At 39.9% G+C, this 15215-nt stretch overlaps 1 protein-coding gene across 1 annotated transcript; it reads left to right on the top strand.

Annotated features, from left to right (window-relative positions):
* The first annotated feature begins 945 nt into the window (after positions 1 to 945).
* Positions 946 to 3913, top strand: LOC102875040 (60S ribosomal protein L34-like). Its single transcript, XM_006881096.1, has 4 exons — positions 946 to 1010; positions 1095 to 1194; positions 1310 to 1413; positions 3829 to 3913. Exons 1-4 carry the CDS (start codon positions 946 to 948, stop codon positions 3911 to 3913), a joined length of 354 nt encoding a protein of 117 aa, XP_006881158.1.
* Positions 3914 to 15215: the final 11302 nt, after the last annotated feature.

Raw genomic sequence — 15215 nt, 5'->3', positions numbered from 1 at the left:
ATGTTGAGACCGCGTTTTCCCAGATATTTGTTGGGATGGGATCACTCGCGCTTGGCTCCCCTGTCGATTTTTGTGTCTGACGATTTTTAGTGTGTTTGTTGATAAAATGTTTTAAATTCTGTTCGGCATTTAACAATACTGCACAGCTAGCGAAACTTTGGTTTTTTTTATTACAGACTTGTAGGAAAACCAGCTTGATTGAGTCTTGATGTTTTGTTATTTTGGGTAGGGAAGTTAATGGAAAAATTAGTCGTTCACATGTCTGTATAATCGGTTTGCTACTGCCCATACTTAGACCAGAGAATCTTGTGTATTGCTGAAATATATACTGAGGCACTTAGCTTGGCACAGGTCCTATTTTGGACCTAGGAATAATTCACACAGCATCCTTCCATAGCCATTGTTATGAATATTTACTGGAGAAGGTGGCCTCCCTTTCTACTTCAGAGCAAGCTTTGAACCTCCGACGTTTTCATTAGCAACATAACTTTCACCAGGGATTCTCATTGGCATAATGCTCATTTTTTTAAAAAAAACACCACCAAAATCTGTTTTTTTAAACCTACCTGGTGGCAGTATTCTCTGGATATTACCCCAAACAATCTTGAGGAAAACACTTAGTAATCAGAATTTTAATCTAGTGTCACAATTGATTATGGTCAGGAAAACATTCTTCTCATCTTTGTAAGCAATTTTTAAAAAGTAATTCTTGTAAGGTTGTCAAGTACCATTTCCCTTGGTAATGAAGTTTAAAATAGCATATTTTTTTAAAAGACAGTTCCCCCAAATCTAGGAAATTTTCTGTAGTCAGAATTGAAATTTAATTGCAAGGTTATTAGCAAGTAGCCAAAGTCAGACCTAAAAAATTACTTGCTTTTGTGTTTTGAGATTTGCATTCTTTTCACAATAGAAACTTAATTTTATCCCACTCTTTAGGCATTCAAAATGGTCCAGCGTCTGACCTACCGTCGTAGGCTGTCCTACAACACAGCCTCTAACAAAACTAGGCTGTAAGTACTTCTAAAATTAAAATACACTCTCATATTTACTTTATGGAATGCTGATATGTTGTTACCTATTCTTTCCTTTTCTAGGTCCCGAACCCCTGGTAACAGAATTGTTTACCTTTATACCAAGAAGGTTGGAAAGGCACCAAAATCTGCATGTGGTGTGTGCCCAGGCCGACTAAGAGGGGTAAGGGGTCTGTTTCCATCAATAACATAACAAAGAAAGGTAGCAGTCAACAAAAATCTTGATATTTCTAAATCTGTTGAATAACAAAATAACTAATACAGTTTCTTTTTTGCAGGTCCGAGCTGTGAGACCTGAAGTCCTCATGAGGTTGTCAAAAACAAAAAAGCATGTCAGCAGAGCTTATGGTGGTTCCATGTGTGCTAAGTGTGTCCGTGACAGGTAAATGTAGCTTGAATTCCTAATGTGTGTTGCCTAACATTGTCTCTTAACATTCCTGAGAAGAACCAGTGAGCAGGTGGAGTACGTGTTTGTATGTTAAATGTGTGCCTTAGTTCTCAGAAGAGGTGTTGTAGCTATAGTCTTAAGAGTAAAGATGGAGAGTTGAAAAGTTAATGTATATAATTCTAATATATCAGGCACATCTGACTAATAGAGTGGAAAATGCGGTCAGGTAAAGATGACTGCTTAGAACCGACATTTCCTTTATTTTGTGAAGGATGAGGAAATGGCATTTGCATCAGACAAGCTGGGTGGGAGAAAAGGTTTTGTTTGAGGTCTGGGCTACTTAAATGTGCTGATGATGGTAAGGGAGATTGTAGACACAAAAGTAATGACTTAGCCAGAATAAATATGAGGGATGGACAGGACCCGATTTACGCAACAACAGAATCTGTTACGGAGTATTCTAGTAGATGTTGTTGTTATGTGCCGTCGAGTCGCTTGCGACTCATAGCGACCCTATGTACAACAGCCCTAAACTCTGCTCTGTCCTGTGCCAACCTCACTTGTCTCTGACACTCCCATCCCGATTATCCCAGTCACTGAATCAATCCACCTCATAGAGGGCCTTCCCCTCCTGTGCTGTCCCTCCAGCCTCCCAAGCATGATGTCCTTCTCCAAGGACCGGTCTCTCCTCACAACATGTCCAAAGTATGTTAGACGGAGCCTCAGAATCCTAGCCTCCAAGGAGCCATCCGGAAAAATTTGAATGCTAATAATAAAGGTGGTGAGTGGTGGTGGTTCTGTGCTACAGAATCAAACTGACCCCTCTAATGGATTTTCCAAGACAGTAAATCACACGAGGAGATTCTCCACCTGAGCATCTGGTAGATTCAAACCATATTCCTTTGAGATTGCAGAGTAGCTGCTTCTCACTAGGCCACCAGAGCTTAGACCTAACATTGGTGTTGTGTGAAATCATTTATATAACAACCACTGATGAGAACTTTAAGCCTAGCAAGCCCAGTAGAAAAGTGTTTCTAGTGAGACTGAAGAAACCAAATCTGATTATTCACACTAGAAATAGGCAAATGGGGGTTTTGTCTAGAATTTATATAAAAGGATTTGAGCAGTAATTGATTTGAAAAGATAGGCAAATGATTGTGCTGGCATGAATGGCTTAGATTGTTGAGAGCTATGAATGAAAGCAAGGAGATAAGTAAGGTTATCAAGATAAACGAGGCAAGAAGTCACATGAAGTATCAGTAAGGGGGGGGCAAGGCAAGTATGTCTAGCTAGGAGTCTTAAAATGCTTAACACTGATAGCAAGAACTATTAAGAATAAAGAGGTGGTTTTGCTTCCAGTTACTTGGCTAATTCTCGGATCTAATTTTTAAACAAAACCTTGCTGATTTTATTGCAAATACTAAACTGAATCACAGTTAACTCTTGAGTTACTCAGCACACCTTGTAGATGGTAGAGTTGGGCCCAGATAGTGGGGCTCTGGAATCCTTATTGATGTGCCTGTTCATTTTTTCCCCCGCTTGATTTTTTGAAGTGTAGCACACATCTTTTCTGTGTGTTCTTGGAAATTAACAGTGTGCTTTACCCAAGACGTTTTGCAGTTTACCGTTAAATCTTGATTCTAATAGTAAAAAATATTTAATTGCTTACTGTTAGTAGAATCTGCTGTAAATGACAGAGCTTAATCTATAAATGAATTTTATATTGGCCTACGATGAGAGGGCTGACATTACATGGAACTACAGGAGTTTCCTGTTTTTATATACAGTTGTAAGAATGGTTTACTGAGACTGCTGTTCCTTGTGGGATGTTTCATGCCCTGTGTTGAAGACTTTTTTTAAAATTATTTTTTCGACCACCTGATAGACTGGTCTACCTGGTCATAGCCATGAGCCCTCTTTGGACTTTTCTTCTGAAGAGCCCGGCCTCCCTTGAGGCCACACCACCTTGCTGGATGAGCCTGTAGCCCTTGACTGGTTAATGTTGGGGTGCCAAAGCCTCACCTCCACACCCCACCCCAACCTGAGACAACTGTCCAGCTCCCCTCCTTCTGCAGCCCCACTTCCTTTATTCCATTCCCCTTGCCATGGGGTAGACACCAGATTCCTGCACTATCTTAGCTGCTTTCTGGGGAATCCCCAGACAGCCATGCTTCTGCGCTTCTGAGAGCAGCAGGCTTGAACTATGACTTAGGAGACTGTTTGCTGATTAGTGCAATGGCAACCAGTGCCTTTGTACCGGGCACAGTAAATACAAATTAGGTAGGCTTACTATTTATTCTGAATTTGGATTTACTGTTTGTTTATTCTCAGTGTTGATTTTATTATGTGGGATTGCAAAATAAAGTTTTCATTGTAGCAACCGAAAAAAAAAAATATTTTTCTTTGTAGGATCAAGCGTGCTTTCCTTATTGAGGAGCAGAAAATTGTTGTGAAAGTACTGAAGGCACAAGCACAAAGTCAGAAAGCTAAATAAAAAATGGTGCATGTTTAATAAATTCATAAATTTGTTCTATTACTTCTTTTGTCATTTTTTAATATCACTCAGTTTCCTGATGCCCTCACATAGGAGCCAACTCATGGCTGCCCTTCAGCGTGTTTTCATCTTTCACCCAGGGAAGAGCTGGTGGGTTCATACCATTCACCTTTGGGTTGGTGGTTGGAGATTGGATACTATCAAGTTGAGTATGACTCATAGCAACCCTATGAACAACCAGTCTGAACATTTACACCCACCCTCACAATCTGATGCACTCAAGCTGATTTCAGCAGTCTCCCTGTCAGTCCACCTTGCCAACCTTGATGTCCCTCTCCAACATGCCCAAAGTATGTTGTAGTTTCATAATTTTACCTCCATAGATCACTCTGTCTACACTTTCTCCAGGACGTACCTATTGTTTTGACAAGACCAAGGGATTTTCAGCACTTTCCTCTAATACCACAGTTCAAAGGCATCAGTTCCCTCATGCTTATTCATGTCTAGGTTTCAGATGACGAGCAAGGGACTGAAAAGACCATAACCTGAATCAGGCACACTTTAGTTTTCAAACTAGCATCACTAATTCTAAATAATTCGGAGAGGCCAGACTTTGCCAGTGCAATACTTCTGACTGCTGGTACCAAGCGTATTGATTACAGAATAATATATCTCTGGAAACCTTGGCTAAAGACTCATGGGGTTTTGCTAACAGATTTTTACCATAGGACTTTGCAACATGTTTAGCCTTTATATTACAATAAATTTCATCTTTAATCCCGAGTCTCATAGGACAAACTTTATTTTCAGTTCTTTAGAAAGGAGCCTCTTTTTCTTGGCCAAATTGCTTTCCAGAGTGTGGTTTACAATTACACAATGTCTAAGTTTTCTGTCTCACATTTCCAACTTGTATTACTTGCTGTCCTGCTACTGGAGTGAGATCATACTGTGGTTTTAAATTTTACATTATATTGTTATATACTAGTTTATTGATAAATTTGAATATAGTTTTCACACCAGATCCTTCACATTTCCCTTGTTATGTGCTGTCAAGTTGTGACTCGGTGACCCCATGTACAACAGCCTTAAACCCTGCTCTTCTCCTGTACCAATTGCACTGCCTCTGACACACCCACCACAATTACCCCAGTCAATCAGTCCACCTCAGAGAGAGCCTTCCCCTCCTACACCATCCCTCCACCCTCCCAAGCATGTCTCTCCAAGGACCTGTCCCTCTTTACAACGTGTCCAAAGTTTGTCAGATGAAGCCCCAGAATCCTTGCCTCCAAGGAGCAACCTGGTTTAACCCTCAGCAGGATGAATCTTTACTTGGCAGTCCATGGTATATTCAGTCCTCTTCTCCAGCACCACATTTCCCTTACTCCCCATCAAATTTGCAACCCCATGATTGATCCCCACTCTTCCCCCAACATCCTCACCCCTCTGCTTCCATCCTTCCCCCCTTGGATCCTAATACTCTTCTACAACGATTTTTTATACAGTATTTGTCTTTGTACTGAGTTCACTCAGCATAATGCTCTCCAATCCCTCCCAAAATTGGTAATAATTTACAAAATCTTTGCTCTTGTGTGCTGTGTATTCTATCTTGTGAATGTGTCATTTCTCAATCCATTCCATTGTGGTTGGATACCTGGGCTATTTCCATGTTCTTGCAATAGTGCATAATGCTACTTTGAGTATTGGTGTACAAGTCTGTTTATGCCTCAGTTCTCATTCTCTCAGGGTATATTCCAAGCAGTGGAATAGCTGGGTCACATGAAATTTCTATGTTCAAGTTTTCTAGAGAGTACCAAACTGCCTTCCAGAATGGTTGTACCATTTTTCAAACACCAACAATGTATAAGAGTTCCTATCTTGCCACATCCTCTTCTACATTTATTACTTGCTGTCCAGTTAAGCTTTGACACTGCTACTGGAGATAGAATATTGTGGTTTTGATTTGCATCTCATTACCAGTGATGTGGAACATTTCTTCATGTGTCAGCCTAGAATGGAGCGTTTACACAGGATAACTAAACTTGTTCCTTTCAGCTCAAAAATGTTCAGATATGGAGAGTTTCCTTTTCGGGTCACCTTTTGGCAATTATAGTTTAAAACATACAGAAAATAAGCTTTTTATGCCATTGGTCTAGTGAAGTGTCAAACTGATTTATAATACAAGACAACATTAATAAACCTTAGCATAGTCCATTTTATCTTTGAATTGTGTAATTATCAAAGGCAGCTAATAAACTGAAATTGTACCATTTTTTAGTTTAGATGTTTTCCATATGTATAAGCTTTTGCTCTTCAGGTTCTGTAAAAATATTTATTGGTTTCTTTATAAAATATGTATACATTGTGTTTCACATTATTCTTCATATTATGTTTCATACAGTCACATGCATTGTTAATGTTGTTAGGTACATTCCAGTTGAGTACAGCTCAGCGAACCTATGAAAAAAAGATAGGAACTCTGTTTTGTCTTGTACCATCCTTGAACTGACACACAAGAGCCCATTGCAGCAGTCACTGCATCAATCCACCTGCTTGAGGGTCTTTCTTTCACAGACCCTAGTCCTTTCCCAACATCATGTCCTCCAAAGAATAGCACCTCCTAGCAATATGCCCAAAGTATGTGAGCCTAAGCCTCATCATTCTTGCCTCCAAAAAGCACTCTGGCCGCACCCTACCCAAGACATACTTATTTGTTCTCTTGGCTGTCCATGGGATGTTCGGTGATCTCCAACACCTCAGCTCAAAGACATCAATTCTTTGTCATCCTTATTCATTGTCCAGGTTTTGGATACATAGCTAGTAATCAGAAAGACTATGGCCTGAAACAGATGCACCTTAGTCTTTAAACTGACATCACTATTCCTCAGTAATTTGGAAAGGTCCCTAACTATAGATTTTCCAAGTGCAATGTGTCTCCTTATTTCCTGACTGCTCGTACCAAGGGTGTTAATTGTGAATTCAAACAAGATGAAGCTGTTGACAGTATCAATCTCCATGCACCATGACACTGCCTATTGGTCCAGTGGTAAGAATCTTTGTTTTCTTGATTTTGAGTCCAATCCATACTGAAGGCTACAGTTTTTGATCTGCAATAAATGCTTCAAGTCCAACAATTTAAATGGATGCCAAAAGAGACTGAAGCACTGCAACACCAAGAAGCCAAATCTAAAGGAAAACATGTTGAAGTGAAAGAGCTGAACAGATGATTCCAAAGGGCAGCTCAGGAGGACAAAGCAAAGTATTAGAATGGGATGTGGAGAATAAAAAAGAAAAAAAAACTTGCACTGCATTTCTCAAGCTGAAAGAATGGAAAAACAAATTTTAACTTCATATCACAGTATTGAAAGGTGCTGTAAGCAATATATTGAGTGACCCAAAAAGCATCAAACTAAGATGGAGGGAATACACAAAATTACTGCATCAGTTTGACTCTGAAAAATTTCGGTTAGTACCATATAAAAAGAAGCCAATGGTAATGAAGGAGGAAGTGGAAGCTGCATTAAAGGCATTGGGAAAAAATAAGGCCTCAGGAATCAATGGGATACCAAGTGACTTATTTCAATTAAAAGACGCAGTCTTGGATGCACTTACCATTCTATGCCGGGATATTTGGAGGACAATTGTTTGGCCAACAGATTGGAAGAGGTCTGTATTTGTTCCCATTCCCAAGAAGAATGATCCAACTGAATGTGGAAATTATCAAACAATGTCATTGATAAGACATGCAAGCAAAACACTCCTGAAGATCATTCACATGCATTCTTGTTATTATGTGCCATTAAGTCACTTGCGACTCATAGCGACCCCATGTATAACAGCCCTAAACCCTGCTCTATACTGTGCCAATTGCACTGCTTCTGACACACCCATCACGATTACCCCAGTCACTGAATCAATCCACCTCATAGAGGGCCTTCCCCTCCTATGCCATCCCTCCACCCTCCCAAGCATGATGTCCCTCTCCAAGGACCTGTTCCTCCTTACAGCATGTCCAAATTATGTCAGACGAAGCCCCAGAATCCTTGCCTCCAAGGAGCAGCCTGGTTTAGCCCTCTCCAGGATGAACCTGTTTGTTTTCCTAGCAGTCCATGGTACCCTCTATACTCTTCTCCAGCACCACAGCTCAAAGGCATCAATTCTTCTATCCTCCCTAGTCATTGTCCAATTCTATGATGCATAACAAGTGATTGCAAAGACCATAGCCTGTATCAGATGCACCTTAGTCTCCAGAGTGACACCATTGCTCTTCAGTACCCTGGAGCAGTCCCTAAAAGCAGACTTTCCTATCACAATACGTTTGTTTATTTCCTGGCTGCTGGTGCCAAGAGTGTTGACCGTGGAGCCGAGCAAACTGAAGTTGTTAACAATCTCAATCTCTTCGCCATCCATCCTGATGCTGCCAATTGGTCCAGTGGTAAGAATCTTTGTCTTCTTGACATTGAGCCTCAATCCATACTGAAGGCTGCAGTCCTTGACCCTCTGCAGCAAGCGCATCAGGTCCTCCTCAGTTTCAGCAAGCAGGGTTGTGTCATCTGCATAATGCAGATTGTTGATGGCTCTTCCACCAATCCTGACGCCACACTTCTCATAGAGCCCAGCCTCTCGGATAATCTGTTCTGTATAGAGGTTGAAAAGGTACGGAGATAGGACACGTCCCTGGCATACACCTTTCCCAATTTTAAACTATGCAGTGTTTCCCTGCTCTGTTTTGATGACTGCCTCCTGGTTCAAGTATAGGTTTCTCATTAGCACGATCAAGTGTTCTGGGATTCCCATTCTTATCAGAGTCAGCCACGGTTTGTTATGATCCACACAGTCAAACGCCTTTGCATAATCAATGAAACACAGATATATGCTTTATAAAATTAATCCCCGTTGGGCCTTGCCCATCATTACCCTTTTTCACCTGGATCCTTTCCCTTTCCGTCTGCCCTCACCACCATCCCTCCAGCCACTAAACTCTGCAGCCCTGTGGTTTTGCCCCTACCCCTATAAGTGCTTTTGTTCCCTGGGAAAGTAAAGAGCAGTGGGTTCAGGTGTCCTATTACCGGTCCAGTAAAAGCACTTGATTTTCAGGGCTATTCCTGCCAAACCCAGACCCATTGCCACTTAGTCAATTTGATTCATAATTCTAGTGATTTTGTCCAGAGGTTGTTACACTAACCCAAAGTGGAAGTCTTTAGTGACAAAAGGGGGAAGATGGGCAGTGTCTCTCCTTGCTGTTTGTGGCCTCTGAGTTGGTTCCTTCCCTACAACAGTGAGAGGACTGAGTAGAACTGCCTGTTAATTTATTTCCAACACTACATAGTTTGAGGGGAGACCAACTGACCTTCCACAGAATGCTTAACCCCTACACCACAAGGGCTCCTGCTCAAAACTGGCTTGAGTTAACATGTTCTCGTATACCACCTATACTGTTTGGTGAATTGGTTAACTGGAATTTTAGCGACACTTACAGCCTGCCTGCCTTTGCTTATTCAGCAGCTCTTCATCTTGCCTCACCCTCTCCTACTGTCCCATCAGGTTGCCTCCCCTGTGCCAAAAAGCAGGAATGTTGATTGTGATGAGCACAATACCTACCAACTTTCCGAGTGGCCCAAATAGATATTGTTAACTTCTGAGTTTTGTGATTTTGTTTAAAGAGAAGTTTTATTAAATCCAGTTCTGTATGTGACTCAAAATACTCTTGACAGGATCTTAAGAAGACATGTGAATCTAGTCAGTGGTTTTCTTTTTTAGAAGTCTAGAATTTCTCCTTGCATTGAATTGCTTATAAATTCTGTTAGATCAGGGAGTGGGGTGTCTTTGCCTTTAAAAGCAAAAGAATCTCCATGTGGTTAAATAAGTTGATTAAGTTTCTTTTCAGCAGTTTAATAACATGCTCAACATTTTTTTCTCTAATAATTGCAAACTTGGGCTCCCAGGATTTAAAAGCCAGGGTTGTTGCAAGCTTTGAATGTAAACTCCATCATGTCAAGCCAACTAAAATCATACAATTCTTAAGGAGGGAGTAAGATTGTGAAACAGGATGGCATATTAGAACATTTCTATAACTAGATTACTTATTGCTGGTCTCAAAAATTGTCATCAAGTCAGAACCAGACCATTCAGTTTCCAAGGATATAAGGCACACGGATTACCCATCTATTTCCTATGGAGCCTTATAGGCAACCGTGGTGAAACTTTGCCTTGAGAAATGCTGAGTAAGCTTTTGGTTTTTTTATTCTCCAATTCTAGGTCTTTGCACATTCCATTATAGTAAGTGGCTTTGTCTTCCTGTGCTACCATTTGACATCTTCAGGTGTTTTATTTCAGCATCTCTTTCCTTTGTTTTGGCTTCTTGATAATCTAGTGCAATTTTTAGGTCCTCTTCTGACATTCATTTTTACTTTTTTCTTTCTACTCTGTAGTTTGTTTCTTTTTAATAAAAATAAATTTTATTTTATATCGGTTTGTTTACAAAATTAGTATACATTGTGTTTCACACTATGCTTCTTTCACATTGTGTTTCATACAATCATCTGTCATCCACATATTTTTTCATTAATTATAGGTGTTTTTTAAATTTTATTTATTTGTGTGTGTGTGTGCTGTCAAATCGGATCTGACAGGTACAGGAGGAGATTTACCCTCCTTCTCCAGCAGAGCATCTGGTGGATTCAAACTGCATACCTCTGGGATTACAGTGCAGCTTCTTGCCACTAGGACACCAGAGCTCCCTGCATTATGTTTTATAAAATTAATCACCATTGAACTATGCCCACCATTGCCCTGTCTTTCCAGGCCCTACTGGATCTTTTCCATTTCCTTTACTCACCCCTCCCTCCACCATAGTGTCTCCTCTGTTTGTGTAATGACCTTTGGCTGTCTTCATGGATGATGTCCTTGATGGTATCCCACGACTCATTCAGTCTTTGGTCATTAATGCTCAGTGTTTCAAATCTATTTATTTTTAAAAAAGATTGTTTTTTATTCATGGTTGTATATTTTATTCCGCCCTCCTCCAGCCCACCCTGCAATTCACCCCTTGTTCCAGGTTGTTCTCAAACCTATAACATTTAATGATTTACAAATTCATTGTTTTTCAGTGTTGCACAGTATTCCATTGTGTGAATGTATCACAGTTTTTCTATCTGTTCATGTGTTGATGGACACTTGGATTGCTTTCATCTCTTTGTTATGAATAGTGCAGCAATAAGCATGGGTGTGCATGTATCTATTTAAATCATGGCTCTGGTTGCTATAAGGTATATTCCCAGTAGTGGAATTTCTGGGTCAAAGGGTATTTCTATTTACAACTTTTTGAGAAAGCACCAGACTGCCTTCCATAGGGTTTGTACCATTTTACACTCCCACCAGCAGTGAATAAGAGTTTCAATTTCTCCACAACCTCCCCAGTATTTGTTGTTTGCTTCCATGTTGAACTTTGCTATTGTTGCTAGGTTGAGATGATATCACACAGTCGTTTTGAAACCTATTTCTTAAAATGACTTTTAAATTCATGTGGGATAGACTAAAGGTCCTATTTTTATTCTCGTGGACTCATTTTCAGTTTCTTCAGCTTCCATTTGAACTTGCACATGGATAATGGGCGGTCTGTTCCCCGTCAGCACCTCTCATGGCTTTAACTGCTAATATTGAGCTTCCTCAACTATTTCTTACATGGATGTAGTCAATCTGTGTGGTCAAAACAGATATGTCTTGGTGAAGGTGCAGTCAGAATGTTTGTTCCTTGGAAGCAAAGATGATGAAGCTCCATCTCTCATACTTTGGACATGTTGCTAGGACAGGCTATTCTTGGAGAGTGTCTCATGCTTGGAAAAGTGGAGGGACAGCAAAGGAAAGGGTGATCCTCAACCAGGTGGATTGACACAGTGGTTGCAGCAATGGATTTGAATGTGTCAGCGATTATAAGGATGGCACAGAACAGGATAGGGTTCAGGTCTATTGTTAACAGGGTTCAAAAGTTGTACTCGGTTGTACCTAACAACAACAACAACAACAATGAAACATGGAATTCAAAGTTAGAACCTAGACTGAGTAGACCCATTAAGGCTGGTGAAATCCCCAAGATTCCTCCTGAGGTTCCCTTTAAATCTTATACTTAAAATAACTCCTCAAGTAAAATTTTAGTTAAAAATCAGGTTAGCTGCTTACGAATCTCACCCTTGATGAACGCTTCACATTATAAAAAAAATAATTTATATGAGACTAAGTGGTTCATAATTGTTTTAAAGTATAGTTTAGAAAGTTGAAGGACAGTAAGACTACCTTAATGGAAGGAGAAGAGCTAGAACGGCAGTAATAAGAGTGTTGATTCAATGGAACACATGTCACTAAACAGTACATGTAGAAATTATTGAATGACAATCTATTTGGATGTATACACCTTTACCAAAACACACACAAAATTCTTTTTTTAAAAAGAAGATAATTTAGCACAGTACCTGACACTGCCTCAGGAGAGGGAAGGGTTCAGAGCCTCTGTACATTCAGGGTTGCTATGCATTGCAAGCGACTCAATGACATATAAAAACAGTATCCTACTATGACAGGTTTGGAAGCAGGAGTGACATCCACTTCCTAAATAACATGACTCCATAAACTTCTGTGAACTTTGATATATGTCGATAGTTGTAGAGGAGCTTCAAGCCTTTTGTTCATGTGGTCGCTATGAGTCATGCTTGACTTGAAGGCAATCAACAACAACGTAACACAAAAGCCAAATAAATTTTAGATGTCTGTTTTAAAATGTATTATTAATGCTTATTGATATTTTGATTTGGTAAATGTCATGAGGGCTGATTTCATAAAAGGGAAAACGAAGGGTTTTTAAAAAATATTTTTTATTTATTTATTTTGTGTGTATGTACCATCAAATCAGATCTGACTGGTACAGGAGAAGATTGCCCCTCTTTCTCCAGCAGAGCATCTGGTGGATTCAAATCACATATCTCTGGGATTGCAGTGCAGCTTCTTGCCACTAGGCCACCAGAGCTCCCTCAAAACTAAGTTTTTATCTCATCAAGTTTGCTGTGTGTGAATGTTGTAGTTGTTGCTAGGTGCTGTCAGTCAAATACAACCCACAGCGATCTCATGAACAACAGATCTGAGCCCTGTTCTTTCCTGTGCCATTCTCACACATCCTGGCACACTTGAGCCCATTGTGGCAGTGACTGTGTCAATCCATTTGGCTGAGGATCTTCCTCTCTTTCACCTACCCTCCATCTTTCCAAACATATGTCCGTCTCTAAGGAATAGTGTTTCTAGCAATATGTCCAAAATATGTAAGAGGAAGCTTTTTCATCTTTGCCTCCAAAGAGCACTCATTCTGGCTGCACCTTCTTCAAGACATACTTGTTTGTTCTTTTGACATATCATGGGATATTCAGTACTTTTCTCCAACATCACAGCTCAAAGGCATCAATTCTTCTGTCATCTTCACATTTGTTGCCCAGCTTTCAGATACATAACAAGCAACTGAAAAGATGATAGCCTGGCTAACAGGCACATGAAGAAATGTTCAAAATCCCTAGCTCTAAGAGAGATGCAAATCAAAACAACTATGAGATATCATCTCACCCCAGTAAGAATAGCAAAATTTAACAGAACAGCAAGCAACAAATGCTGGCGAGGTGATGGAGAAACTGGAACCCTTATTCACTGTTGGTGGAAGTGTAAAATGGTGCAACCACTATGGCATTTTCTCAAAAAGTTACAAATAGAGATACCATTGGACCCAGCAATTCCACCACTGGGAATATACCCCGAAGAGACCATAACTGACATCCAAGCAGATATATGCACACCCATGTTTATCGCAGCTTTGTTCACAATAGCAAGGATTTGGAAACAACCTAAGTGCCCATCAACAAAAGAATGAATAGAGGAGCTCTGATATATTCACACAATGGAATACTACACTGCATTGAAAAAACAAGGAACTCATGCAATATTATTCAAAATGAGTGACCCTCAAGGACATTATGTTGAGTGAAGTATCTCAGTCACAAAAGGACAAATACTGCATGGTGCCACTGTTGTAAAACTGGACTGACTTCGGGTTTGGGGGGAGACTGAGAAAGATGGGATAAATATTGTATACTGCACTGAAACAGATGAGGGAGAAAACTGTTTAAAAAGGATATGTGATTATGTATTTTTGTCATAACAGGAGTCCAGAAGGAAGGCTGCATAATGGAGTGGACGTTGGGGGAGGGATTGTAAAACAATGAAAGAATTTTTCTTTTGCTTTCCAAGAGGGTAGAGTACTAGGGGGGAGGGTTGGGAGGGGAGAAAAGTTCAACAATAAATGAATGGGAATCCAAAGTCTCTGTAAATTTTCATTGAAATTAATAATAAATTAAAAAAGAAAAAGAAAAAAAAAGACCATAGCCTGAATCAGATGCACCTTAGTCCTCAAACTGACATCATTGCTTCTCAACAATTTGAAGAGGTCCATGACCATATATTAAGAAATGTGTGTGAATGTGAAGAAATGACATTTCTTGAAGATGTAATAAAATTGATGTGTATGGATGTTAGGAAAAGGAAAGTTATGAAGATCATTTTTTTCTACTGCTGGTTTTAAATAAACCAAAGCCCATATTGCCAGGTAATCAGATACCAACCCACAGTGACACTAAAGAACAAGATATTGGCATTTCTCACTTTGCAGATGACGTTTCCCTGCAGGTAGGTTTGGCAGAATGGCCTTGAGCAAGACTATTGGTGTCATTTTGCCTAAAGAATATACTCACTTCACGTCTCTGTCATATTTTTGTAATCTTCAAAATATATCCAACTGTTAAAATTTAACTTTAAAAATATTTGCTTTAACTTTCATTCATTCATTTAGCAAATATATTGAAAGGATCATGTGCCAGGAGTGGTCCTGCTGGATGAATAGCAACATGATAGCAAAGCCACCCTCCCCTGCCCCTCTTGGTAGCAGGGAAGATGATGTTAAATGAGTAACATACACAGTGAATCCTGTGAGACCCAGGGCTAGGAGAGGATGGAACTGCCTGCTTTACCTGGATGTCACAAATTTCCCACCTTGACAGTGCAGTCATATTCTGTTCCTCATTTTGATGAAAGATATTTGAGTTTTCCTTCTTGCAGAAGTCTTCCTTACACTTGTTCCAGTTTTCTCAAGCTTTCCTATGTATATTGTTAATTTTATGAATTTGGTTAAGAATTCTACAGGAAAAGCACCCACTGCTGTGAAATGGAGGGGGACTTCCTGAAAGTTATGGTAGTTTTTCTTTTTTACCTTAATAAT

The sequence above is a fragment of the Elephantulus edwardii genome, unplaced genomic scaffold (genome assembly GCF_000299155.1).
Source record: "Elephantulus edwardii isolate Elephantulus edwardi_28Jun2011 unplaced genomic scaffold, EleEdw1.0 scaffold00012, whole genome shotgun sequence".
Lineage (NCBI taxonomy): Eukaryota > Metazoa > Chordata > Mammalia > Macroscelidea > Macroscelididae > Elephantulus > Elephantulus edwardii.
This window is presented reverse-complemented; position numbering and strand designations above follow the sequence as displayed.

Excerpts from the sequence above, each read along its gene's own strand:
- LOC102875040 (XM_006881096.1), top strand. The coding sequence starts at position 946 with ATGGTCCAGCGTCTGACCTACCGTCGTAGGCTGTCCTACAACACAGCC. Across the intron at positions 1,011-1,094 it reads GCCTCTAACAAAACTAGGCT|GTCCCGAACCCCTGGTAACA; the intron begins GTAAGTACTTCT and ends TTCCTTTTCTAG. Across the intron at positions 1,195-1,309 it reads GCCCAGGCCGACTAAGAGGG|GTCCGAGCTGTGAGACCTGA; the intron begins GTAAGGGGTCTG and ends TCTTTTTTGCAG.